This window comes from Agelaius phoeniceus, chromosome 35 (assembly GCF_051311805.1).
Source record: "Agelaius phoeniceus isolate bAgePho1 chromosome 35, bAgePho1.hap1, whole genome shotgun sequence".
Taxonomy (NCBI): domain Eukaryota; kingdom Metazoa; phylum Chordata; class Aves; order Passeriformes; family Icteridae; genus Agelaius; species Agelaius phoeniceus.
Genome location: NC_135299.1, coordinates 612,534 through 637,838, shown reverse-complemented (window position 1 = coordinate 637,838; position 25,305 = coordinate 612,534). Strand labels below are relative to the sequence as shown.

The window sequence follows — 25,305 nt, the reverse complement described above, 5'->3', positions numbered from 1 at the left end:
TGGTGACACTGGGCCATGCTGGTGACACTGGGCCATGCTGGGGACACCGGGCCATGTTGGGGACACCGGGCCACGCTGGTGACACTGTGCTGGTGACACCGGGCCGTGTTGGGGACACCGGGCCATGCTGGTGACACTGGGCCATGCTGGGGACACCGTGCTGGTGACACCAGGCCGTGTTGGTGCCAGCGGTGTCCCCAGTCCCACAGGTGGCAGCTCTGAAAAGTGACCGTTTTTTATTGGAAGCAAATCCGGGGGCTTGGGGACAACACGGGGGTGGGGATCAGAGGGGACAGGGGGGACACGGGGACACCCCGGGGGGGCCCCGGCTAGAAACACCGACTTTAAAAAACACCAAAATCGGGGCCACCCCCCAAACCTGCCCCGGGGGCGGGGACAGGCTGGGGACACGCCCAGGGCAGGGAAGGGTCCCCCTGTGCCCAGGGGCACACGGGAGGGGCCAGGGGACAGTCCGGGGTGTCTGTACAGATTGGGGAGGGGGCTTAGCTGCGGGGGGGGTCCCGCTCCTTGGGCTCGCTGTCCTCGGGGTACGCGTGCCACGTCAGCCGCTCCTCGTAGAACGCGATGACAATCTGGGGACACTTGAGGTTGGCCTCCTTGGCCAGCACTGGGATCTGTTAATTACTGACAGCAATTAATTAATGAGGAAAGGGGGGGAGGGCGGCTCCCGCCTGTTGCTAATTAACAGTGGGAGCGTTAATGAAGGCAGCGCAGCCCTGGCCGGTGTTTAATTGATGCGGGGATTAATTGGGGGTGGGGAGCTCCCTCCCTCTGTCCGTCTGTCTGTCCTCATCCCGGGGATTTTTGGGGTGGTTTAGGGCAACTGGAAATGCAGGGAAATGGCGATTTGTGTAAATGGGGATTTATGGAAATGGAATCACGGGGCAATGGGGACGTATGGAACTGGAAGCACTGGGAAAATGGGGATTTATGGGAGTGGAAATGCAGGAAAACGGGAATTAGTGGAATTGGGAAATCTGGGTAATTGGGATTTGGGGAGATGAAGTCGCAGGAAAATGGGGATTTGTGGAACTGGAAATACAAGGAAATGGGGATTTGTGGAAATGGGAAAATACGAATATGGGGATTTGTGGAAATGGGGATCTGAGGAACTGGAACCACCGGGAAATGAGGATTTGGGAAAATGGGGATTTGCGGAAAATGGGGATTTAGGAAAATGGGGATTTGTGGAACTGGAAACACCGGGAAACGGGGATTTGTGGAAACGGGGATTTGTTAAATTGCGGGTTTGCGGAAAGGGGGATTTGTGAAATTGCGGGTTTGTGGCGCTGGAGCCTCGCCCCGCTCGCCCCTTCCCCCGCGCTCTCGGATCGGCTCCGCAGCGATGAAAGCAGCGCCGGGCAGGGCGGGGGGGCCCTGACGTCCGCCGAGTGTCCCCGGGGCGGTGACACGGTGACAAACGGCCCTGTGACAGTAATCGCCGAATTAGAGCGCGCTGGGCGCTCCCGGGCGCAGCCGCCGCGCCGGCCCCGCCCCGGCTGCGGGTGCAAGGAGAGGTCAGGCCGGGCCCGGAATGCCAATGAGGAACCGCGGCCAACAGCGGCGGGGATCCGCGGAAAATGCCCCAAAAATCCCCAAACCCGCGCTCGGGGCCGAGGGGCGGGAGGGCGGCGGCGGCATCGATCGGGGGGGGGTTCGGGGGTCGCCCCCCGGTTCCGGGGATGGGCGGGGAAGGGACGCGGGGGTGGGGGAGGGGCGGCGGTGACCCCGCTGTGACCCCGGGCGGGGGAGGGGCTGTCCCAAAAAAAAGCGGGGGGGGAGGTTTTGGGGTGAAAACCTGGGAGAATCGGGTGTGGGGAAATGTATGGGGTGTGGGAAAATCTGGGATGTTCTGGGATATTGAGACGGGAAAATCTGGGATGCTGAGACGGGAAAATCTGCAATTGTCTGGGATGCGGATGTAGGAAAATTTGGAATTCCAATGTCGGAAAATCCGGGATGTTCTGGGATGCAGATGCAGGAAAATCTGGGATGCTGATACGGGAAAATCTGGGTTTCTCTGGGATGCAGATACAGGAAAATCCGGGTTTCCCTGGGATGCCGATGAAGGAACAGCCGGGCTTGCCGGGGCTGCTCCGCTCCCTTCCCGAGGCTTTCCCGGCCGGGAAATCTCGGCCGCTCCTCATCCTCCCTTGTCCGGGCTCCCTCTGGAGTCGGCCGAGAGAATCGGCACAAACCCGGCAATTCCGGGAAAAAACCCCGATCGATGGGGATTTAAACGCGCCCCGGTTCTGGGCAATTGGTGACAATAAAAACAATTGTGACAAATCCGCGGAGTCCGCGCCCGGAGAGACAGGGGGGAAAAAGCGGGGAAAAGGGGAAAATCTGGGTTTTTAGAAAAATAAAATAGAGGAGGGAGGGAGGAAGGTTGGTTCGTTGGTTCCCGCCTGCCCCCAATGACCCTTTCCTTGCTTTTTTACCAATTCTCGCCTTTATTAATTCCAGAATTACACAGAAAACGCCGCGAGGCTGTGACCCACGAACCCTCCCCCCCCTTTTTCCTAAAGGGAAACTGAGGCAGGGCCCATGCCCCGCCCCTAAAGGCTCCCTAAGCACCACCCCCGAGTGGGGAAACTGAGGCAGGATCCATCCCCTGCCCCTAAAGGAGCCCCAAACCCCCTCCCGAGTGGAGAAACTGAGGCAGGGGTTCACCCTCTGCCCTGGAGTGTTGCCCTAAATCCTGTTCTGAGCGGGGAATCTGAGGCAGGGCCCCATCAATCCCCTTCTCCCCTGTCCCAAACTGGTCAAACTGGGGCGGGGACCGCCCATCCTCCTTCCTCCCAGTCCCCAACTGGTCCAGTCCCCCCTCGACCCCCTGTCCCCCAGTTCCAAACTGCAGCAGGGACCCCCCAGCCCCGTTTTCCCCAGTCCCAAACTGGAGCAGGGACCCCTCAGCCCCGTTTTCCCCAGTTCCCAGCTGGTCCAACTGGTCCAGGGACCCCCCGGCCCCGTTTTCCCCAGTCCTAAACTGGTCACACTGGAGCAGGGACCCCCCAGCCCCATTTTCCCCAGTCCCAAACTGGTCCAGGGACCCCTCAGCCCCGTTTTCCCCAGTCCCAAACTGGTCCAGGGACCCCCTAGCCCCGTTTTCCCCAGTTCCCAGCTGGTCCAACTGCAGCAGGGACCCCCCGGCCCCATTTTCCCCAGTCCCAAACTGGTCCAGGGACCCCCCAGCCCCGTTTTCCCCAGTCCCAAACTGGTCCAACTGCAGCAGGGACCCCCCGGCGCCGTTTTCCCCCGCTCCCCCCGGCTCCCGCACGCCCATGAGCCGCAGCACCCCCAGCTCCCGCAGCCGCTCGCGGGCCTCGCCCTCCCAGCCGCGGTTGGCGCGGGGGTTGCGGGGGGACGGGTGCGGGATCCAGGCCACGGGCACGGCGATGCCCGCGTCCCGCAGCGCCCGGCGCGCCCGCAGCTCGGCCACGCGGCCCAGCGCCACCACGAGCCGCACGCCCAGCGCCCGCACGGCGGCGGCCAGCGCGGCCCCGCACGGGCCCAGCAGCCGCTCCCGCTCCGCCGCCCGCAGCTCCGGCGGGGCCACGTTGCGGCCCGAGGCGGCCAGGAAGAGCAGCGGGCAGAGGTTGTGCACGAAGCAGTGGCGGAAGAAGGCGCGGGGGTCGGGGCAGAGGCTGCGGATGAGCCCCCAGAAGCGGGCGCCGCTGACCTCGGCCCGCGGGCAGCGCAGCCCCAGCACCGGGCGCTTGGGGTGCTCGCAGGGCGGGCGCCGCACCGCGCCCGACACCCGCAGCCACTCCCGCACGTGCCACGCCTCGCCGAACGGCACCTGCGGGGCGGGGAGGGGGCGTCAGGGGCGGGACACGGCGGGGACACGGGGGGAACACGGCGGGGACAGCCCCGGGCCGCACAGAGTCAGCCCCGCGCCGCGGGGTCGGTGCTGGGACGGAGCGGGAGCGCCCCGTGCCTCAGTTTCCCTCCTCTGCTGCCCCGTGAGATGGACTGAACCCCCTGGGGACCCCCCCAAACCCTCCTGTGCCTCAGTTTCCCTCCCCTAGAGACCCCCTGATCCCCCCAGCCTCATTTCCTCCCCTCTGGGCCCTCGCCGGTTGCACCGAGCCCCCCCCCAGCCCCTCTCCCGGTGCCCACCCCGGTCCGAGCCATCCCAAAGGGCCCGGGGTTCATGCCCAGGATCAGCACGGGTCTGGGTTATTGGATTCAGGGTTTTTGGGGCACCCAGGCAGTTTTGGGGCGCTCACCCCGGTCTGAGCCATGCCGAAGGGCCCGGGGTTCATGCCCAGGAACAGCACGGCTTTGGGGGAGCGCAGGAAGCGGCGCACGAAGCTGCGGTGCGGCTCCCACGCGTACTCGAGCGGCGCGTACACCACGGACACGGGCGGGCCCGGCGGCGGCAGCGCCCGGAGCCGCTCGGACAGGGCGCGCTGCAGCGCCAGGAACCGGCCCGCCACGCCCTCGGCCTCGGCATCCTCATCCTCAGCATCCTCAGCATCCTCAGCATCTTCACCGGCTTCAGCATCATCAGGATTGGCTTCCTCAGCCTTCGCTCCTTGCTCAGCCGCACCCCCGGCTCCCTCCTCCTCCTCCTCCTCCTCCTCCTCCCGCTCCATCCCCCATCGCCTGCGGGGACACGGGAGGTGACAGAGGGGACCTGGGGGGGACAGAGCGGACAGGGGAGCCTTGGGGGGGACACAGGGGGCGAGAGAGGGGACCGGGGAGCCCTGGAGGGGACAGGGGAACCCCGGGGGTGGGACACAGGTGACCCAGACCCCTGGGGGGGTGACACAGGTGACAGCGGAGCCCCCCGGGGGGGCGGGGCACGTTGCCGGTGTCCCCGTGCCCGACCCTGACCCCCCCCCCCCCCCCACCCGCCCGAGGGTCCCTCACAGCCCCGCTCCCCCCGTGACGTCACACGCCCCCCCGGTGACGTCGCTGCCGCCGCCGCGAGCCCACCTTGAGCACGCGCCGCGTCCGCCGCACGCCGGCCCCGCCCCCTGCCCCGATAGGCCCCGCCCCTTCCCCTTCCCGGCGTGCCCCACGGGCGGAGGGAGGGGGCGTGGCCAGGTCCTTTGTCTCCGCGCGGAGTTTTCCATCGTGCCTTGCGGCGGGAAAACATCCCCAAAATCGCCCCCAAAATCCCACCCGAACCTCCCCCAAATCCCCTAAAATCCCCCCAGGGCCCCCAAAATCCCCCTCCGAACCCCCCGGCGTACCAGACACGCGTGGGAGATTCGGGGGCACTCACAGCAGGAGGCGGAGTCTGCTCAGGCCACGCCCCTTCCCACGGTGAGGGGGCGGGGCACGCGGAGCTGCGGCGGCTCGAGCGCGCCCCCTAGCGGGACCGGGAGGGAGCGCCCCCGACCTCCCCCGGTGTCACCGGAGTGCCCCAACCTCCCCCGGTGTCACCGGAGCGCCCCCAACCTCCCCCGATGTCACCAGGGTGTCCCCAAACCCTCCTCGGTGTCACCAGAGTGTCCCCAACCTCCCCTCCATTGCCACCCAAGTGTCCCCAAACCCTCCCTGTGTCACTGCGGTGTCCCCAAACAGCCCCTGCCCCATCCCCAGGGGTCCCCTTTGTCCCCTCCGGCCCCCCCAGTGCCACCCCCGCTGTCCCCGGGTCCCCTTTGTCCCCGCGCTGTCCCCGTGCAGCGCCCGCTGTCACCAGCAGGGGGCAGCGCTGAGGGGGGGGGGAGGGACACGGGGCCATACTGGGGACACTGGTGGGGGGACACTGGGCCATGCAGGTGACACTGGGCCATGTTGGGGACACCAGGCCATGCCGGTGACACCGTGCTGGTGACACTGGGCCATGCTGGTGACACTGGGCCATGCTGGTGACACCGGGCCATGCTGGTGACACTGTGCTGGTGACACTGGGCCATGCTGGTGACACCAGGCCATGCTGGTGACACTGTGCTGGTGACACCGGGCCGTGTTGGTGCCAGCGGTGTCCCCAGTCCCACAGGTGGCAGCTCTGAAAAGTGACCGTTTTTTATTGGAAGCAAATCCGGGGGCTTGGGGACAACACGGGGGTGGGGATCAGAGGGGACGGGGGGACACGGGGACACCCCGGGGGGGCCCCGGCTAAAAACACCGACTTTAAAAAACACCAAAATCGGGGCCACCCCCCAACCCTGCCCCAGGCGTGGGGACAGGCTGGGGACACGCCCAGGGCAGGGAAGGGTCCCCCTGTGCCCAGGGGCACACGGGAGGGGCCAGGGGACAGTCCGGGGTGTCTGTACAGATTGGGGAGGGGGCTTAGCTGCGGGGGGGGTCCCGCTCCTTGGGCTCGCTGTCCTCGGGGTACGCGTGCCACGTCAGCCGCTCCTCGTAGAACGCGATGACAATCTGGGGACACTTGAGGTTGGCCTCCTTGGCCAGCACCAGGTCAGCCTCGTCTGTGTCCTTCCTGCGGGGACACAGGGTCAGGGGACGGGCTGGGGACACGGGGATAAACTGGGGACACAGACTGGGGACGCAAACCGGGGACAAATAGACAAACTGGGGACACAGACACAAACTGGGGACACAGGCACAAACTGGGGGACACAGGCACAAACTGGGGGACACAGGCAGGAACTGGGGCGTCCCAGGGGACAGCGAGGAGGTGGCCTCACCACTTCATGAGGAACATGAGGTCCCCGCAGGAGTCGGTGGCCCCGATGATCTTCTCGGGCTCCAGCCCCCGCTCGAAGCCGCGGGCGATGTCGTTGCTCTGGGGTTAAAGGGGTGGTTTTGGGGAAAATGAGATTGGTTTGGGAAAAATGGGATTTTGGGGAGAGGAGAGGTCAGGGAAGGGTCCCAGCGTGGTGGCACTGGGGGCGTGACCCTGTGCCTGGGCACTGTCCCCATCCCTGAATTCCCACACCCATCCCCACGTCTCTGTCCCCTCCCCATGTGCCTGTCCCTATCCCCGTGTTCCTGTCCCCTCCCAGTGTCCCCGTGTCCCCTCTCACCTCCCTCTTCTTCTTGGCCCTGCCGTCCTCCCCGGGCAGTCCCTTGCGCTTGGCGCCCTCGGGGCGCTCGCGGGGCCGCGTCCCCTCGCTGTCCCTCATGTCCCTCATCCTGCGGTCCTTGCGCAGGAACTGCGAGATCAGCTCGGGGCAGTCCAGGTTCTTCTCGGGCTCCCACGTGTTGTGCTCCCTGGGGGACACACGGGGACATGGTCAGGGCACAGGGGACATGGTCAGGGGACACCTGGGGACACCAAGGGGACATCCAGGGAGACCCAGAGGCACCCAGGGGACATCCAGGGACATGGTCAGGAGACACCCAGGGACACGGACAGGAGACAGGGGACATCCAGGGACACCCATGGACACGGGCAGGGGACACCCAGGGTTTTGTGTCCCCCTCCGGGGCTGTCCCGCTGTCACTCACAGGGTCAGGGGACACTCGGGTGACACCCAGGGTGCTGTGTCCCCCCCGGGGCTGTCCCCACTGTCACTCACAGGGTCAGGGGACACTCGGGTGACACCCAGGGTGCTGTGTCCCCCCCGGGGCTGTCCCCACTGTCACTCACAGGGTCAGGGGACACTCAGGTGACACCCAGGGTGCTGTGTCCCCTCCTGGGGCTGTCCCCACTGTCACTCACAGGGTCAGGGGACACTCGGGTGACACCCAGGGTGCTGTGTCCCCCCTGGGGCTGTCCCCACTGTCACTCACTCGGAGAAGCCCTTCCACTTGAGCAGGTACTCGGCCTGGCCCCTCACCACGCGCCGGTCCAGAACCTTCTCCACCACATACTCCTCCTCCTCCCCCGAGGACGAGCTGTCGGCTGCCCGCCGGCTCCTCCTGCCCATAGCGCAGCCACCGCTCTGGGGACAGGGACAGGGAGTGTCACAGAATGTCACCAGGGCACAGGGAATGTCACCGTGGGACATGGCACTGCCCTCCTGCCCATAGCGCAGCCACCGCTCTGGGGACAGGGACAGGCACAGAATGTCACCGTGGCACAGGGAATGTCACCACACAGGGGCTGCTCCTGCCCACAGCACAGCACTGGGGACACGGCGCTGTCACCCAGGGGGGACAGGGGACAGCTCAAGGGGGGATTTGGGCTCATCTCAGGACCCCCAAAAGGGAGATTTGAGGCTCCTGGAGCCCTTTAAAGGCGACATTGGAGCAACCTGGGGATCCCCAAGACGGATTTGGGGTCATCTTGGAATCCCCAAAAGGGATTTGGGATAATTTTGGGATCCCAAAAAGGGATTTGGGGTCATTTTAGGATCCCCAAAGGGAAATCCCAAGGAGGGAGAACAGGAGGGGCCGATTCCTAAAAAACAGCGGGGATTTAGGCACAAAGAAACAAGATTTGGGCTAAAAGCCCCTAAAAAAACCCAGAGAATTTAGGCAAAGCAAAACGGAATTTGGAATAAATCCCCTAAAACTGAGGAGGAATTTGAGAGCGGGGAAATGGAATTTGGGCAAAATCCCTTAAAAATGAGGACGATTAAAAAAAAGACGTTTTAAGAAAACCCCAGCTGGGGATTTTCCCCTCCCTCTAGGCAGGATTTTAGCGGATTTCTCCCTTCCAAACGGAGCCCCGGGAGGGACGCGGGGAATTCCTCGCTCCCGGCTGGAATTTCCTGCCGGATTGCCGGCAGGGTTTCGGGCGGGAACCAGGAGGTTCTGGGTGGATTCCTGAGGGAAAAGGGGCCGGTTTGGGTGGGAAAAGGCGATTTAGGGAAAGGAAAATGCACGGCAGAGCCCCCGGGGCGCCGGTCCCGGATCCCGCGCCCGGGAATCCTGAGGGAACAAAGGGAAGGCGCCGCGCTGAGGCCAAAAGCGCCTCTCCAGGGCTAAAAACCGAAGCTCTGAGGGAAAAGCTGACAGTGTGAGGCGGGAAAGCGCCGGTTTGAGGGGGGACCCGGCGGTTTGAGGGCAGAAACCGCAATTTAGAGGTAAAAAGCCGCAGATTTGGGTTCAAAGCGCCGCTGAGAGGCCCGGTGCGCGGGCCTGGGGGCGGGGCTAGAAGCGCGCCGCAGTACCCGATTGGTCAGAGCAGCCGCGCGCCCGCACGGTGATTGGCTGAGCGCCCCGCAGGTCGCCACAGCCCCGCCGAGCCACTATTGGGCGGTGAAACCGTCACTCCAAGCACCGCCCCGCCTTCACCGCGCCGCTATTGGTCCGCGCTCCTGTCAATCCACATTCCACCCCGCCTCCCGCTCACTGGTATTAACTACCGCCCCCGTCACTCCGCGCGTGGCTCCGCCTCCCGCCAGCATCCATTGGCCACCGCGCCTGCCCGTCACAGCGACGGACCCGCCCCCCCGCTGCCGCCCATTCATCCGCCGCCCGCCGCCGGCGCTACCTGCGCGGGGAGCGGCTCCGGCGCGGGCCCGTCCGCCGCGGTTTGGCCGCCGCTCCGAGCTGCCGCCGCTCCGCGCTCCGCCCGCCAAAACCGCCCGCAGCGCGCAGGCGCCGCCGGCCGCGTTCCGCGCATGCGTCCGCCCGCCTTTCCCCCCTCCCCAGAGCCCGCCGCGATTGGCGCATGCGCTGCTCCGGGCGCACCTTGGGGCCGGCGGGCGTGCGGCCCCTTCTCGCCGCCGCCGGGAGTCGCCGCCGCCGCCCCGCTCTGCGCCCGCCGCGCCGCGCTCGCCGAGCTGCGCTGGGCCCGCCGGCGGCCCAGCGGCTGAGCGACGGCCGCGCCCGCCAATGGGGACCGTCCCCCCGCGTGCCCGGCCAATGAGCGCCTAGCTGGGGGAGGGCCCTCCGCCTCTCCAACCAATCCGCGGCACGCCGGGGAGTCTCCGGGCCGGAGCGGGAAAAGCCGCGCGGGGCGTGGCGACAACAATTCCCCCCAATCACCGCGCCGCGGGGGCGGGACGTTCCTTGGATCAGCCAATCAGCGGCGGGACTGTGGGCGGAGCTCGTCCAGCCACCCAATGAGGCGGCAGCGCCGCGAGGCGTCAGCCAATGGGAGGCGGCGCGGGGGCCGTGAGGGCGGCGGGGGCGGCGGGGTGAGGCGGCGGCGCTCGCGTCGCTCGGCCCCTTTCCGTGTCGGCCCTCGCAGAGGGAGCATCGCGCGCTGCCGCCACCGCCCGGCCCGCCCCGCCCCGCGCCGCCGCCATGGCCAAGGCCGAGGTCAGCGCCCGCACCGCGGTCCCGCTCGCCCATCCGCGCGCGGTGGTTTTTTATCAATCCCGTGCGCCCGTCTGCCCCCCCTCAGCGCGCCGCCCCCGCCGCCGCCGCCTGGCGGGCCGCGGGAGCTCAGTGCGCCTGCGCGCCGCGCGCCCCCCCCTCCCCTCACCCGCGCAGGCGCCATTGGGGGGGGGGGGGTCACACATAGGGCTCCCCCTCCCCCTCCCCTCCCTCATGATCCATTTTGGGGGGGGTCCCACAGAGCCCCCCGCATCCCCTCCCCCTCCCTCAGGCTCCTTTTGGGGGGGGTCCCACAGGGCTCCCCCCACCTTAGCATTTTAAGGGGGGGTCCCACAGAGCCTGCCCCTCCCTCAGGCTCCTTTTGGGGGGGGTCCCACAGAGCGCCCCCCATCCTCTTCCCCCCCCTTTTCCCCTTCAGGCGCATGCGCGACCCCCCCTCACCCACCGCCCCCCCCTCCGGCCCGCGCTCGCTCCCGCGGCCACGTGCGCGTCCTTTGTGTCACCCGGGGTGGGGGGGGGACACACGAATATGGGGAGGGGGACACGCGGGGGTCTTGGAAATAACGGGTGGGGAGGGGGCATTTTGGGGTTGGGGGGGATAAAATTTGGGGCGGGGGTTGCTTGGGAGGGTTTAAAGTTAAAGTTGGGGGGCGAGGGAGTTCAAATTTAGGGTTGGAGGGTCAAAGGTAGGGGATGGGGGGGTTCAAATTAGGGGCTGGGGGCGCTGAGGGGACTGGAAGGCCCCAAAAATGGGGGTTGGAGGAGAGATTTGGGGGCCTGGGATGTGGAAAAGTTGGGTTGGGGGGGTTAAAATGTGGGTTACGGGGGTTTGGGAGGGTTCAGAATAAGGGTTGGGGGCTTTGTGGGGCTTAGGGAGTTCAAATTTAGGGTTATTTAGGGTTGGGGGGCCTAAAATTAGGGGATGGAGGAGTTGAGGGGACTGGTAGGCCCCAAAAATTGGGGTTGGGGGAGAGATTTGGGGGCCTGGGAGGTGGAGGAATTTGGGCTGGGGGCTGCTGGGGATCTGCTGGTGCCCCCAGATGGGAACTGGGGGTGCTCAAGGTTCAGGTGGCCCCAAACATTTGGGGTGGGGGAGCTCGGGGGGGTCCAGGAATGGGGTCCAGGGGGGGCTCAGGGGCCTGGTGGGGGAGATTTGTTGGGGGTGGGTTTGGGATGTCTGGAGCTGGGGGACGGAGGCTCCCAGGAGGGATTTTTGGGTCCCAGGGGTGATTTGGGGATGTCAGGATCTTCCTGGAGCTTTTGGGGGGCATTTTGGGGTGTGAGGAGCTGTGAGGGGGGGGTTCAGTAGGGGTTTCGTTGGGTCCCAGGAGGGATTTTGGGGTGTCAAGTCCCCCAGAGCTGGGTCAGGGGCTTTTGGGGTTCCCCAGCCCCAACATGAGCAGTGTGAGGGGGTGTTGGGGGGGCATTTTGGGGTTCCCCAGCCCCTCACCCTGTTTCAGGGGGTTTTGGGTTCCCCTGACCCCCATGGGCTGTCTGAGAGGGTTTTGGGGTTTCCCTGACCCCCTCCCTGCCCCTTTCAGGGGTTTTTGGAGGGGTTTTGGGGTTCTCCTAACCCCAAGAGCTGTGTGAGGGGTTTTTGGGGTTCCCCTGACCCCTTTGAGGGGTTTTTGGGGTTCCCCTGACCCCCACAATCTGTGTGAGGGGTTTTTGGGTTTTCCCTGACCCCCATGGTCTCTGTGAGGGGTTTTTGGGGTCCCCCTGACCCCCATGATCTGTGTGAGGGGTTTTTGGGGTTCCCCTGACCCCCATGATCTGTGTGAGGGGTTTTTGGGGTTTCCCTGACCCCCATGGTCTGTGTGAGGGGTTTTTGGGGTCCCCCTGACCCCGTGCCTGTCCCGCAGTCCCCGAAGGAGCCGGAGCAGCTCCGCAAGCTCTTCATCGGGGGCCTGAGCTTCGAGACCACGGACGAGAGCCTGCGCAGCCACTTCGAGCAGTGGGGCACGCTCACCGACTGCGTGGTGAGGGCACCCCCAGAACGGGGCTGGGGTCACTGAAAACGGGGCTGGGACACCCGGAAACGGGGCTGGGATCACTGAAAATGGGGCTGGGACACCCGGAAACGGGCCCGAAACGGGGCTGGGACACCCAAAAATGGGGCTGGGGTCACTGAAAATGGGGCTGGGGTCACTGAAAATGGGGCTGGGGTCCCCTTCGAGCAGTGGGGCACGCTCACCGACTGCGTGGTGAGGGCACCCCCAAAATGGGCTTGGGATCCCTGAAAATGGGGCTGGGACCCCAAAAACGGGTCTGTCCCCATGTCCCCCCTGTGTCCCTGTGTCTGTCCCCGTGTCCCCCCTGTGTCCCTGCCCTGTCCCCATGTCTCTGTGTCCCTGTGTCTGTCCCCATGTCCCTGTGTCCCTGTGTCTGTCCCCGCTGTGTCCCTGCCCTGTCCCTGAGGTGTCCCTGTCCCCAGGTGATGCGGGACCCCAACACGAAGCGCTCGCGGGGCTTTGGGTTCATCACATCCCTGCCTGTGTCCCCATGTTCCTGTGTCCCTGTGTCTGTCCCCATGTTCCTGTGTCCCTGTGTCTGTCCCCATGTCCCTGTGTGTGTCCCCGTGTCCCCGCTGTGTCCCTGCCCTGTCCCTGAGGTGTCCCTGTCCCCAGGTGATGCGGGACCCCAACACGAAGCGCTCGCGGGGCTTTGGGTTCGTCACCTACTCCTCGGTGGAGGAGGTCGATGCTGCCATGAACGCGCGGCCACACAAGGTGGATGGCAGAGTGGTGGAGCCCAAACGGGCCGTGTCCAGAGAGGTGAGGGGACACTGGGGACAGGGACAGTGGCCATGCCTGCTGCTCATAGCAGTGGCCCTAGGGACAGGGACATTGTCCATGCCTGTTCCAGGTGGTGGCCTTGGGCACAGGGTGATGGCAGTGGCTGTGCCTGTGGGGTGCTGTGGCCCTGGGGACAGGGACAGGGGTGATGGCAGTGGCCGTTCTTGCTGGGTGGTGGCCCTGGGGACAGGGCCAGGGGTGGTGGCAGTGGCTGTGCCTGCGGGGTGCTGTGGCCCTGGGGACAGGGACGGGGATGGTGGCAGTGGCCGTTCTTGCTGGGTGGTGGCCTTGGGGACAGGGATGGTGGCAGTGGCTGTGCCTGCTCTGGGTGGTGGCCTTGGGGACAGGGCCGGGGGTGGTGGCAGTGGCCGTGCCCGTGTCCCGCTGCCACCGTGTCCCCCGCAGGACTCGCAGCGGCCCGGGGCGCACCTGACGGTGAAGAAGATCTTCGTGGGCGGCATCAAGGAGGACACGGAGGAGCATCACCTGCGGGATTACTTCGGGCAGTACGGCAAGATCGAGGTCATCGAGATCATGACCGACCGCGGCAGCGGCAAAAAGCGCGGCTTCGCCTTCGTCACCTTCGACGACCACGACTCCGTGGACAAAATCGTCAGTGAGTGACACCGGGGACGTGCTGGGGACGCTGGGGACACCTCGGGGGACAGTTTAGGGACAGTGTGGGGACACCTGGGGGGACAGTGTGGGGACAACTGGGGGGACAGTGTGGGGACACTGTGAGGGACAGCGTGGGGACACTGAGGGACACTCTGGGGACACTGAGGGACAGCCTGGGGACACTGTGAGGGACAGCCTGGCTGGAGCAGTGACAGCCAGGGAACGGCGTGGTGACACTGGGCGGGTGACAGCCCAGCTGGGGACAGTATGGGGTGACACTGTGGGTGTGACAGCCCAGCTGGGGACAGCGTGGGGGTGACACTGTGGGGGTGACAGCCCAGCTGGGGACAGCGTCGGGGTGACACTGGAGGGGTGACAGCCCAGCTGGTGACACTGTGGGGGTGACAGCCTGGCTGGGGACAGTGTGGGGGTGACACTGGGGGGGTGACAGCCCAGCTGGTGACACTGTGGGGGTGACAGCCCAGCTGGGGACAGTATGGGGGTGACACTGTGGGGGTGACAGCCCAGCTGGGGACAGCGTGGGGGTGACACTGTGGGGGTGACAGCCCAGCTGGTGACACTGTGGGGGTGACAGCCCAGCTGGTGACACTGGGGGGTGACAGCCCAGCTGGGGACAGCGTGGGGCTGCCCCGGGTCGGTGCCAGCTCAGTGCCACCCCGCGGTGTCCCCGCAGTCCAGAAGTACCACACGGTGAACGGGCACAACTGCGAGGTGCGCAAGGCGCTGTCCAAGCAGGAGATGGCCAGCGCCTCGGCCGGCCAGCGAGGTGAGCGCCCGGCCCCGCCCGGCCCGGCCCCGCCGCGGCCCCGGTGCCGCCCGCCCGTGCCTAAGGCCGTGCCCCCCTCCCGCCCCCCTCCTAGGCCGCAGCGGCTCCGGGAACTTCGGCGGCGGCGGCCGCGGCGGCTTCGGCGGCGGTGACAACTTCAGCCGCGGCGGCAACTTCGGCGGCCGTGGTGAGTGACGGCGTGGGGCGCACGGGGACACGGGGACAGGGCGCACGGGGGCGCGGGCACCCCGCCGGGCTCCCCCCGGCCTCCGGGGCCCCAGCCCGGTTTGTTCTTTCCAGGTGGATTTGGCGGCGGCCGCGCCGGCGGGGATGGATTTAATGGATTTGGTGCTGACGGTAAGGCCAGGCTGGGTCTGAGCCTCGGGGCAACGCCAGGCCAGGCCTGAGTCCTGTGCTAGGCCAGGCCTCATCCCCAGGGCCAGTGCCAGGATGGGCTCCAGCCCTGGGCACAGCACCAGGCTGGGCCTGAGCCCTGCCCCAGGCTGCAGGGACAGCACCAGCCCAGGGGCTGCACCAGGCTGGGCTCAGGCCCCAGGGGCAGTGCCAGGCTGGACCTGAGCCCTGTGCCAGGACACCCAGCCCCAGGGGCAGTGCCAGGCTGGGCCTGAGCCCCAGGGCAGTGCAGGCCGGGCTCAGGCCCTCCTCCAGGACACCCAGCCCTGGGAGCAGCCCCAGGGCAGCACCAGGCTGGGCCTGAGCCCTGTGCCGGGACACCCATCCCCAGGGGCAGCGCCAGGCCGGGTTCAGGCCCCAGGGCAGTGCAGCCTGGGCTCAGGCCCTGCTCCAGCACACCCAGCCCCAGGGGCAATGCCAGGCTGGCTCTGAGCCCCGGGGCCATGCCAGGACAGCCAGCCCCAGCAGCCATGCAGCCCGTGCCCTGCCGTGCCCTCCCGTGCCCTGCCGTGCCCTCCCGTGCCCACCGCAGCCCTGTGCCCCCGCCGTGCCCTCCCCTCTCAAACCCCTTTCCTGCCCTTTCCCGCAGGTTACGGCGGCGGCGGCGGCCCCGGGTACTCGGGGGGCAGCCGCGGCTACGGCGGCAGCGGCTCCTACGACGGCTACAACAACGGCGGCGGCGGCTTCGGCGGCGGCAGCGGCGGGCGGCGGCCGGCACGGGGCCCCGCGCTGGCCGTGCGCAACGGCCTGGCCGAGGCGGGCACAGGTGGGACCGGGGGCACCCGGCACGGCCACTGGCACCGCCCGGCACCCAGGGCTACGGGCAGGGGTCACCGAGGGGTTTGGGGACTCGGGGAAAGGGTCCTGGAGATCACCAGGGGGTTTGGGATCTCAGGGAGCCCATCCTGGATATCACCAGGGATTTGGGAACTCAGGGAAAGGATCATGGAGATCACCAGGGGTTTGGGAACTCAGGGAAGGGATCCTAGAGATCACAGGGGGTTTGGGAACTCAAGGAAAGGATCATAGGGGTTTGGGATTTCAGGGAAGGGATCCTGGAGATCACAGGGGGTTTGGGATCTTGGGGAACCCATCCTGGAGATCACCAGCGGGTTTGGGATCTTAAAAAAAGGATCACAGGGCTTTAGGATTTCAGGGAACCCATCCCAGAGCTCAAGGGGGTTTGGGATCCCTGGGAACCCATTCTGGAGGTCACCAGCAGGTTTGGGATCTCAGGGGAAGGATCACAGGGATTTGGGATCTCAGGGAACCCATCCTGGAGATCACCAGCGGGGGTTTGGGAGCTCAGGGAACCCATCCTGGAGCTCAGGGGAAGGATCACAGGGATTTGGGATCTCAGGGAACCCATCCTGGAGATCACAGGGGTTTGAGATTTTAGGGAATCCACCCCAGAGCTCAGGGGGCTTTGGGATCTCAAGGAATTCATCCTGGAGATCACGCAGGGCTTGGGATCCCAATTCTCCCACCCCGGATCTCCTAAATCCCCCAATCACGGGGCACCCCTGGGTGCTGGGTGTCCCCTGGTGTCCCCTGGTGTCCCCTGGTGTCCCCCTGACCCCGCTGTCCCCCCCCAGGCAGCAATTTCGGGGGCGGGGGCAGCTACAACGACTTCGGCAGCTACAACAACCAGGCCTCGAGCTTCGGGCCCATGAAGGGCGGCAGCTTCGGGGGGCGCAGCTCGGGGCCCTACGGCGGCGGTGAGTGCCCAAAAAACAACCTGGGGAACCCCAAAAACCACCTGGCGGGACCCCAAAATCCCACCTGGGGGGACCCCAAAATATCCTAAATGTCCTGGGGCAGCTTCGGGGGGCACAGCTTGGGGCCCTATGGCGGCGGTGAGTGCCCAAAAATCACCTGGGGAACCCCAAAAACCACCTGGGGAACCCCAAAATTCACCCGAGGAATCCCAGAAATCACCTGGGCGACTCCAAAAATCACCTGGGGAATCCCAGAAATCACCTGGGGAACCCCAAAAATCACCTGGGGGAGCTTAAAATGTATTGGGGTGGTCTTAAAATAACCTGGGCGGGCCTCAAGATGTGCTGGGAAGACCCCAAAATAAACTGGGGAGATCCCAAAGTGTCCTGGTGGGGGTCCTGTGTCACTGGGGGTCCCCAAGTGTGTCCCCCCCCCCATTTTTGGGTGTCCCTAAATCCCCTGTGGCTCCACAGGCGGCTACGGCAGCTCCAGCGGCGGCGGCAGCTACGGAGGAGGGAGGAGGTTTTAACGGCCAGGTGAGGAAAAATGGGGGGAAAAACGGGGAAAATGGGTGGGGAGAGTACGGGAAAAGGGTGGGGAAAATCGGGGAAAATACGGGAAGAGAATTGAGGGAAAAAACAAGGGAAAGGTGAAGGAAAAGAGAAAGTTGGGGAGGAAGGTTCGGGGAGAAAAGTGGGAAAAGGGGAGGGAAAATATGAAGTGGGAAAAGTAGGAAAAAGGATGGGAATCAAGGGGAAGGGTGGGAAGGGGGTGGAGGTGGGAATTGCAATGGGAACCGGGGCAGGGATGGGGCTGGAATTGGGGCCAGGATCAGGATTGGGATTGGGGCAGGGAACAGGGAAGGGATCAAGGCAGGGATGGAGCGAGGTCGGGACAGGGATCAGAGCAGGGTCAGGGCAGGATCAGAGCAGGGTCAGGGCAGGATCAGGACAGGGATCAGGACAGGGATCAGAGCAGGGTCAGGGCTGGGATCAGAGCAGGATCAGAGCAGGGTCAGGGCAGGAACCAGGGCAGGGATCAGAGCAGGGTCAGGGCAGGATTGGGGCAGGATCAGAGCAGGGTCAGGGCTGGGATCTGGGCAGGATCAGAGCAGGGTCAGGGCAGGATCAGAGCAGGGTCAGGGCTGGGATCAGGGCAGGATCAGAGCAGGGTCAGGGCTGGGATTGGGGCAGGATCAGGACAGGGATCAGAGCAGGGTCAGGGCTGGGATCAGAGCAGGGTCAGGGCTGGGATCTGGGCAGGATCAGAGCAGGGTCAGAGCAGGACTGGGGTGGGGATCGGGGCTGGGACTGGGGCTCTGCCCCTCCTGGAGGCCCCGGCACTGGAGCCACTCCTGATCCCAGTCCCAGCCCTGACACTGATCCTGACCCTGCCCCAATCCCAGTCCCAGCCACAGTCCTGACCCAGACCCTGAGCCTGCCCCAATCCCGATCCTGACCCAGACCCTGAGCCTGCCCCAATCCTGATCCTGACCCAGACCCTGAGCCTGCCCCACTCCCAGTCCCAATCCTGATCCCGATCCTCACCTTGCCCCAGCCCCAGTCCCAGCCTTGACCCTGCCCCAGTCCTGATCCTGAGCCTGATCCCGATTCCAACCCTAGTCCCAGTCCTGACCCTGCCCCACTCACAGTCCCAATCCTGATCCCAGTCCCAACCCTGATCTGATCCTGCCCTGATCCTGCCCTGATCCCAATCCCAACCCTGATCTGATCCTGCCCCAGTCCTGCCCCAATCCCAACCCCGATCCCGACCCTGACCGTGTCCGTCTGTCCCGCAGGAGCCGGAGCTGGGCGGGAGCTGGGGCTGCCCCTGGAGCCAGCGCGGGCCGGGCCGAGCCCCCGGGACCCCTGGGACCCCCCCGGGCTGGCCGTGCCCAGGTCCCCCCGCAGTTCCCGAGGAGCGGCCGCAGTTCCCCGCTGTGTCCTGTACCCCCCCCCCCTCAATAAATGTCTCTTGGGTTTTTTTTTTAATTATTTTTTAATTATTATTGTTCGTTTTAGAGGCGGGGCGGCTGCTTTCCTCCTGATTGGTCGCTGCAGCTGTCAGTCACGGCCTGGCTCCGCCCTCACCCTATGTTGTCACCCTGGGTGTCCCCAGAGGGTCCCTGGGTGTCCCCAAGTGTCCCCAGGGTGTCCCCAAGTGTCCCCTGGGTGTCCCCACCCCCCTGTCTCTAATTGCCACCATTCCCTTTTGTAGGAGCCGCCGGGTGTCCCCGGGAGAGGAGCCCGCGGAGGTGAGCGTGGGGACACCGGGGACACCTGGGGACATTTGGGGACAGCCCTGGCCGGGCCACCCCCCCCAGCCCCGTCCCCACGCCCACGGGATCCCCCCGGTGTCCCCAATAAAAGGGTATTTTTGTACCTGTGTCCTGTGTGTGGGGACAGGGAGGGACCTGGGGACACCAGGGGACACTGGGGGGACAGGGACACTGTGGGGACAGAGACACCCACCATGGGGACAGGGATGCCGTGGGGACAAAGCGGCCATGGAGGGGACAGAGATGGGGACAGGAATTGAGGAGATGGAGAGGACAGGGACAGGAGGGTGGGGGACATCATTTTGGGGTGGGGGACACCGATTTTAAGACCCCAGAAGGAACAAAGGCCACGTGTGACCCGGAGGGGACAGGGCCAGCAGGTGACGGTGGGAATGTGGCACCCGGGGGTGGCAGGAGCTGGGATGTGTCACCAGGATTTGTCACCCCTGGGTTGTGTCACCATCCCTGAGCACCTCCCAGCCCTGAGGGGACAGCAGCAGCAGCAGGAGGTGACAGGAATGTGTCCCCGCGGGGCACTGAGATCACAGCAGGCAGGGCTGGCAGGGTGGGAGGTTACGCTGCTCATGTCCCCACCCGTGTCCCCTCCATGTCCCCAACAGCTGGGAGGGGACGCTGCCCGTCTCCCTGTCCCCGATGTCCCCTCCATGTTCCAAACCCCCCAATGCCCCCAACGTTCCCAATCCCTCAATGTCCCCAGTTGTCCCAAATCGCCCCCAGTTGTCCCCAATGTCCCCCCATGACCCCGAGTGACCAAAGGGCAGGCGAGGCCCCGCTCACAGAAGGCGTGGCCACGAGAGGGGCGTGACCAACAGCAGAATTATGCTCTTCCGGTCACGTGCTCACCAAATAAGCCAATCGTAGCCCGGGCCAGGAAAGGGGTGACGTCAGCGCTTCCCCGGTCACTATGGCAACTGCACCGCCCCTTCCGCTTCCGGGAGCGCCGTGCCGCGGTGATTGACAGCTGGCTTCTCCAATCATCACCAGTCTGTGGAAGCGCGGGAAAGATTGGCCCGCCCACCGCTCGGGAGCGCGCGGCGATTGGCGGGATTGAGGCGGAGTTGGGCCAATCAGACCGGAGGGGTGGGGCCTACGGGAATGATTGGCAGGCAAGCAGCCAATCAGCGGCCGTCGCTCTTCCGGCTCCACGTCGGCAGCGGCGGAGGCAAAATGGAGGCGCTGGTGCTGGTGAGGGCCGGGGGGAACTGGGAGGGACTGGGGGGGACTGGGAGGAACTGGAGGAAACTGGGATGGACTGGAGGGAACTGGGATGGACTGGGGGGGACTGGAGGGAACTGGGGGGAACTGGGATGGACTGGGATGGACTGGGAGGGACTAGGGGGGACTGGGGGGAATTGGGAGGGACTGGGAGGTGACACATTTCTGGGTGCCCAGGCCGGGGTTCTGTCCTACACTGGGCTGTGGCTCTGGGCAGTCAGTGACACTGGGGACACTGGGGACAGTTTGGTGGCAGTTTTGGTGGCACTGGTGACATTTCTGGGTGCCCAGGTCGGGGTTCTGTCCTACACTGGGCTGTGGCTCTGGGCAGTCAGTGACACTGGGGACACTGGGGACAGTTTGGTGGCAGTTTTGGTGGCACTGGTGACATTTCTGGGTGCCCAGGTCGGGGTTCTGTCCTACACTGGGCTGTGGCTCTGGGCAGTCAGTGCATCACAGAACTTGGTCCTGGGGACCCGCAGCGACACCGGGGGGGACACGGGGGACGGGCCATGGTGACGGGGACAGGGGACACAGGGACCCCCAGCAGTGCCGTGAGCCCGGCACAGCCCCCCCGGTGTCCCTGGTGCCGGGGCCACGGCCGGCCCTGTCCCAGGGGTTGTGTCCCTGTCACCGTCCCTGTCCCCAGGAGCCGTCCCTGTACACGGTCAAGGCCATCATCATCCTGGACAACGACGGCGAGCGGCTCTTCGCCAAGGTGGGGACACCTGGGGACACCTGGGGACACTGCCCTGAGCGGGCTGTGCCTCTGGGGAGGGCACAGGGCGGGTGGCCCGGGTGCCAGGGGTTGGCGATGTCCCTGTCCTGTGTCCCCAATGTCCCTGCTGCTGATGTCCCCAACTCTGTCCCCGATGTCCCAGTACTACGATGACACGTACCCCAGCGTGAAGGAGCAGCGCGCCTTCGAGAAAAACATCTTCAGCAAGACACACCGCAGTGACAGTGAGTGACACTGGGGACACTGAGGGGACATGGGGACACTGAGGGGACACAAACACACTGAACATCTTCAGCAAGACACACCGCAGTGACAGTGAGTGACACTGGGGACACCGAGGGGACATGGGGACACTGAGGGGACACGGGGACACTGAGGGGACACGGGGACATGGGACATCTTCAGCAAGACACACCGCAGTGACAGTGAGTGACAGTGGGGACAATGAAGGACACACAGGTGACACAGGTGACACTGTCCCCAGGTGAGATCGCGCTGCTGGATGGGCTGACTGTGGTGTACAGGGGTGGCACAGGGGTGGCATACGGGTGACACGGGTGACACGGGTGACACAGGTGACGCAGGTGACACAGGTGACGCAGGTGACACAGGTGACGCAGGTGACACTGTCCCCAGGTGAGATCGCACTGCTGGACGGGCTGACTGTGGTGTACAAGAGCAGCATCGACCTGTACTGCTGTGTCATCGGGAGCGCCACCCAGAACGAGGTGGGGACACGGGGGTGGCACGGGGACACGGGGACAGGGGTGGGGACAGGGTGGGGACACAGCGGGGACAGCGCGGGGATGGTGTGGGGGCACTGCGGGGACAGCGTGGGGACAGGGTGGGGGCACAAGGACACCCGGGGCTGCTGCGGGACCCTGGGGTGGCAGAGGGGACACTGTGACCCCGTGTGACCCTGCTGTCCCTCTGTCTGTCCCTCTGTCTGTCCCTCTGTCTGTCTGTCCGTGTGTCCCCAGCTGATGCTCACGGCCGTGCTCAACTGCCTGTTCGACTCGCTGAGCCAAATGCTGAGGTAGGGACACCTGGGGACATTGGGGACACCTGGGGACACACCTGGGGACACACCTGGGGACATTGGGGACACCTGGGGACACACCTGGGGACACACCTGGGGACATTGGGGACACACCTGGGGACACACCTGGGGACACACCTGGGGACATTGGGGACACCTGGGGACACACCTGGGGGTGTTGGTGTCCCCCAAGGGCTCTGGGGGGGTTTGGGGGAGCCTGGAGGGGGGGATCCCGTGTCTGGGGTGTCCCTGGGTGTCCCCTGGGTGTCCCCTGGTGCCAACGCTGTCCCCTGGGTGTCCCCTGGGTGTCCCCAGGAAGAACGTGGAGCGCCGGGCGCTGCTGGACAACATGGAGGGGCTGTTCCTGGCCGTGGACGAGATCGTGGACGGAGGGTGGGGCTGTCACCCCCCTTTCACCTCCCCTGTCACCCCTGTCACCTCCCCTGTCACCTCCCCTGTCACCTCCCCTGTCAACCCCCTGTCACCTCCCCTGTCACCTCCCCTGTCACCCCCCTGTCACCTCCCCTGTCACCTCCCCTGTCACCTCTCCTTGGGGTCTGTCACCCCCCAGTGCTGAGGTGTCCCCCTGTGCCCCTGTCCCTCTCTCTCCCCTGTCCCCATGTCCCTCTCTCCCCTGTCCCCCTGTCCCTGTGTGCCCCTGTCCCCATGTCCGTGTGTCCGTCTGTCCCCATGTCCGTGTGTGCCCCTGTCCCCATGTCCGTGTGTCCCCTTGTCCCCCATGTCCGTGTGTCCGTCTGTCCCCATGTCCGTGTGTCCGTCTGTCCCCTCAGGGTGATCCTGGAGAGCGACCCCCAGCAAGTCGTGCACCGCGTGGCTGTGCGGGTACGGGGCTGGGCCGGGGGGTTTGGGGTTGTTTTGGGTTTTTGGGGGTCTCAGGGGTTTTTGGGGCGTTTTGGGAGATGTGGGGTTTTTGGGGGTATTTGGGGTTTTTGGGGGGATTTGGGGTTTTTGGGGGTATTTGGGGTTTTTGGGGGGATTTGGGTTTTTTCTGGGGGGTTTTTGGGGGTCTCAGGGGTCTGGGGGGCAGCTCAGGGGGGTCCTGGGTGCCCCCCCTGCCCCAGGCACCCACTGTCCCCCCCTGTCCCCCCCTGTCCCCCCTGTCCCCGCTGCCACAGGGCGAGGACGTGCCCCTGACGGAGCAGACGGTGTCACAGGTACGGCCTCAAAAACCCCTCGGACCCCCCCAAAAAACCCCTGGGACCCCCCCCAAAAAACCCCTGGGACCCATTGGGAACCCCCAAGCCTCCTGGGACCCCCCTGAAAACCCCCTGAGACTCCCCAAAACCCCTGGGACCCCCCCAAAAATCCCTGAGCCTCCTCAAAATCCCCTGGGACCCCCTCCAAAAACCCTTGAGACCCTCCCCCCCCCAAAAAAAACCCCTGGGTTCCCCAAACACCTCCTGGGACCCCCCCAAAACCCCTGGGTCCCCCCCCAAAAAAATCTCCTGAGCGATCCCTGGGACCCCCCCCCCCCAAACCCTTCCTGGGACCCCTTTGGGCCCCCCAAAACCCCCCTGGGCCTCCTCCAGGACCCCCCCCCAAAAAACCTCCTGGGCCCTCCCAAACCTCCCAGGGGTGTCCCCGGGTGTGCCCAGGTGTCCCCAGGGGGGTGTCCCCGGGTGTGCCCAGGCGTGCCCAGGTGTCCCCCACCCGTGTGTCCCCCCCAGGTGCTGCAGTCGGCGAAGGAGCAGATCAAGTGGTCCCTGCTGCGTTAGGGGGACCCCCCCGGGACCCCCCAAACCTCCTGGGACCCCCAGGACCCCCCCGGGACCCCCCTGGGACCCCCCAGAACCTCCTGGGCCCCCCCCGTGCCCCCCAACACGCCGGTGCCCCCCCCCACGCCGTGTGCTGCTGCTCTGTGCCCGCGCCGCCCCGGGGATTTGGGGGGGATTTTGGGGGATTTTGGGGGGTTTAGGGGCCTTTAGGGTCTCCCCCCAACAAGGGGGTGTCCCCAACCTGCCTGGGGGGACACAAGGGACACAAAAGGGGGGGGGCAGAGCTGGGCCTGGGACCCCCCTGGGGACCCCAAGATCCACCTGGGACCCCCCTGGGGACCCCAAATTCCACCTGGGTACCCCAAAACGCCCCTGGGGACCCCACAATCCGTTTCTGAGCCCCCCCAACAGCCAAGGGCCGGAGTCAAACCCGGTCGTTTATTGGGGTGAAGCGGGGGGGGACACGGGGGGGGGACACGGGGGGGACAGGCTGGGGGGGGCAGGGGGCCCCCCCAAACCCCCCCCGCCCGCTATTGCTTTGCTGAGTCACAGTTTCACTGGGGGGGGCCCCAAAATTGGGGAGGGGTCAGTGCTGGGGGGGGGGCCCAAAATTGGGGTTCAGTGCCAAGGGATGGGGGAGGCCCAAAATTTGGGGGTTCAGTGCCGGGAGGGGCCCAAAAATGGGGGGGGGGGTCAGTGCAAGGTTTGGGGGGGGGGGCAGTGCAAGGTTTGGGGGGGCTCTGGTGATAAGGGGGGGGGCACAGTGATAGTGGGGGGGCTGTGAGGGGGGGTGCAGGATTTTGGGGGGGTCACAGTGATGGGGGGGGTCCGGGATTGTTTTTGGTGGGGGTCACAGTGATGGGGGGGGTCCGGCAGTTTTGGGGTGGGGGGGGTCACAGTGATGGGGGGGTGCAGGAATTTGGGGTGGGGGGGGTCACAGTGCTGGGGGGGTTGCAGGATTTTTTTGGGGGGGTGCAGGATTTTGGTGGGGTGCAGGATTTTTTTGGGGGGGGTCACAGTGCTGGAGGGGTTTCAGGATTTTGGGGAGGAGGAGATGCAGGATTTTGGGGGGGGGGCACAGTGCTTGTGGGCCGTACCATGTATGTGTGTTTGGGGGGGGGTTGTTATTTACAGGGGGGGTGCCCCGGCCCCCCCCGCGTTATTGCAATGGGCTGGGCCCGGAGGGGGGGGGGGATTGGGGGGGGGGCGATTTTTGGGGCCCCCCCGGGGCTGTGCGGGGCTCGGTGCCCTCAGTGCAAGAGGTCATGGCTTGGGGGGGCCCGGGGGGGGCCCGGGGCTTGGGGGGCCAAGGGGGGCGGTCCCGGGTGGATTTGGGGGGCCCGGGGGGTCCCGGGTGGATTTGGGGGGGTCCATCCCTCGAGCCATCGCTGATTGCTGAGCAGATCCCTGAGGTGCCGGGGGGGGGAGGTGGGGAAGGGGGGGGCTCTGGGGACCCCCCCCACGACCCCGCCCCCAGCCCGGGGGGGTCCCGGTCCCCGGGGTTTGTGCGGTGGGGGCCGGGGGGGTCCCGGGGGGGGGGGGGGGGGGGGCTCGGTGTTTTCCTGCCAAATCTCCAAATTCCAGTTAAAAAAACAAAAACGCTGAGCCCTGGGGGGGGGGAGAGAACGGCTGGGGGGGCGTTGCCAGGAGATGATGGTTGCTAGGAGACGATGGTTGCTAGGAGACGATGGTTGCTAGGAGATGACGGTTGCTAGGAGATGACGGTTGCTAGGAGAGGTTTCCACGTGCAGCTCTGGGTGCAGGCGGTTGCCAGGGGCAGCTCTGGTTGCCAGGTAACCGTTGCCAGGGAGCCGTTGTCAGGGAATGG

The 25,305-nt window shown here is 65.8% G+C and overlaps 4 protein-coding genes and 1 long non-coding RNA gene across 9 annotated transcripts; 3 read left to right on the top strand and 2 right to left on the bottom strand.

The window, feature by feature from the left end:
• The first annotated feature begins 1,311 nt into the window (after positions 1 to 1,311).
• LOC143696454 (uncharacterized) lies at positions 1,312 to 2,310 on the top strand. Its single transcript, XR_013185917.1, has 2 exons — positions 1,312 to 1,538; positions 2,053 to 2,310. It is a non-coding gene; the product is annotated as an uncharacterized LOC143696454 (long non-coding RNA).
• A 141-nt stretch (positions 2,311 to 2,451) lies between these two features.
• SMUG1 (single-strand-selective monofunctional uracil-DNA glycosylase 1) lies at positions 2,452 to 5,298 on the bottom strand. Of its 3 annotated transcripts, none has more exons than XM_077192757.1 (3): positions 4,966 to 5,143; positions 4,254 to 4,663; positions 2,452 to 3,823 (listed from the first exon to the last, which is right to left on the bottom strand). In XM_077192757.1, the coding sequence occupies exons 1-3, from the start codon at positions 5,126 to 5,128 to the stop codon at positions 2,642 to 2,644; spliced, it is 1,755 nt and encodes a 584-aa protein (XP_077048872.1). In that variant the 5' UTR covers positions 5,129 to 5,143; the 3' UTR covers positions 2,452 to 2,641. The 3 variants fall into 3 exon arrangements, with proteins under 3 accessions (XP_077048872.1, XP_054510120.2, XP_077048873.1); XM_054654145.2 differs by having other exon boundaries at positions 4,254 to 4,632; positions 4,966 to 5,136; XM_077192758.1 differs by lacking the exon at positions 4,966 to 5,143 and adding an exon at positions 5,226 to 5,298 and having other exon boundaries at positions 2,453 to 3,823.
• A 689-nt stretch (positions 5,299 to 5,987) lies between these two features.
• Positions 5,988 to 9,654, bottom strand: CBX5 (chromobox 5). Of its 2 annotated transcripts, none has more exons than XM_054654144.2 (5): positions 9,526 to 9,654; positions 7,678 to 7,829; positions 6,969 to 7,155; positions 6,630 to 6,727; positions 5,988 to 6,421 (listed from the first exon to the last, which is right to left on the bottom strand). In XM_054654144.2, exons 2-5 carry the CDS (start codon positions 7,812 to 7,814, stop codon positions 6,271 to 6,273), a joined length of 573 nt encoding a protein of 190 aa, XP_054510119.2. In that variant the 5' UTR covers positions 7,815 to 7,829; positions 9,526 to 9,654; the 3' UTR covers positions 5,988 to 6,270. The 2 variants fall into 2 exon arrangements, with proteins under 2 accessions (XP_054510119.2, XP_054510118.2); XM_054654143.2 differs by lacking the exon at positions 9,526 to 9,654 and adding an exon at positions 9,326 to 9,464.
• Positions 9,655 to 9,940: 286 nt separating this feature from the next.
• Positions 9,941 to 18,334, top strand: HNRNPA1 (heterogeneous nuclear ribonucleoprotein A1). 2 transcript variants are annotated; one of them, XM_077192696.1, is made up of 11 exons: positions 9,941 to 10,098; positions 11,979 to 12,095; positions 12,744 to 12,890; positions 13,317 to 13,527; positions 14,224 to 14,316; positions 14,411 to 14,503; positions 14,617 to 14,673; positions 15,320 to 15,496; positions 16,326 to 16,448; positions 16,923 to 16,985; positions 18,248 to 18,334. In XM_077192696.1, exons 1-10 carry the CDS (start codon positions 10,084 to 10,086, stop codon positions 16,976 to 16,978), a joined length of 1,089 nt encoding a protein of 362 aa, XP_077048811.1. In that variant the 5' UTR covers positions 9,941 to 10,083; the 3' UTR covers positions 16,979 to 16,985; positions 18,248 to 18,334. The 2 variants fall into 2 exon arrangements, with proteins under 2 accessions (XP_077048811.1, XP_077048812.1); XM_077192697.1 differs by lacking the exon at positions 14,617 to 14,673.
• A 1,479-nt stretch (positions 18,335 to 19,813) lies between these two features.
• On the top strand, positions 19,814 to 23,599 carry COPZ1 (coat protein complex I subunit zeta 1). Its single transcript, XM_054654141.2, has 9 exons — positions 19,814 to 19,933; positions 20,613 to 20,681; positions 20,845 to 20,926; positions 21,339 to 21,430; positions 21,683 to 21,738; positions 22,057 to 22,134; positions 22,533 to 22,584; positions 22,878 to 22,916; positions 23,430 to 23,599. Exons 1-9 carry the CDS (start codon positions 19,844 to 19,846, stop codon positions 23,475 to 23,477), a joined length of 606 nt encoding a protein of 201 aa, XP_054510116.2. The 5' UTR covers positions 19,814 to 19,843; the 3' UTR covers positions 23,478 to 23,599.
• Positions 23,600 to 25,305: the final 1,706 nt, after the last annotated feature.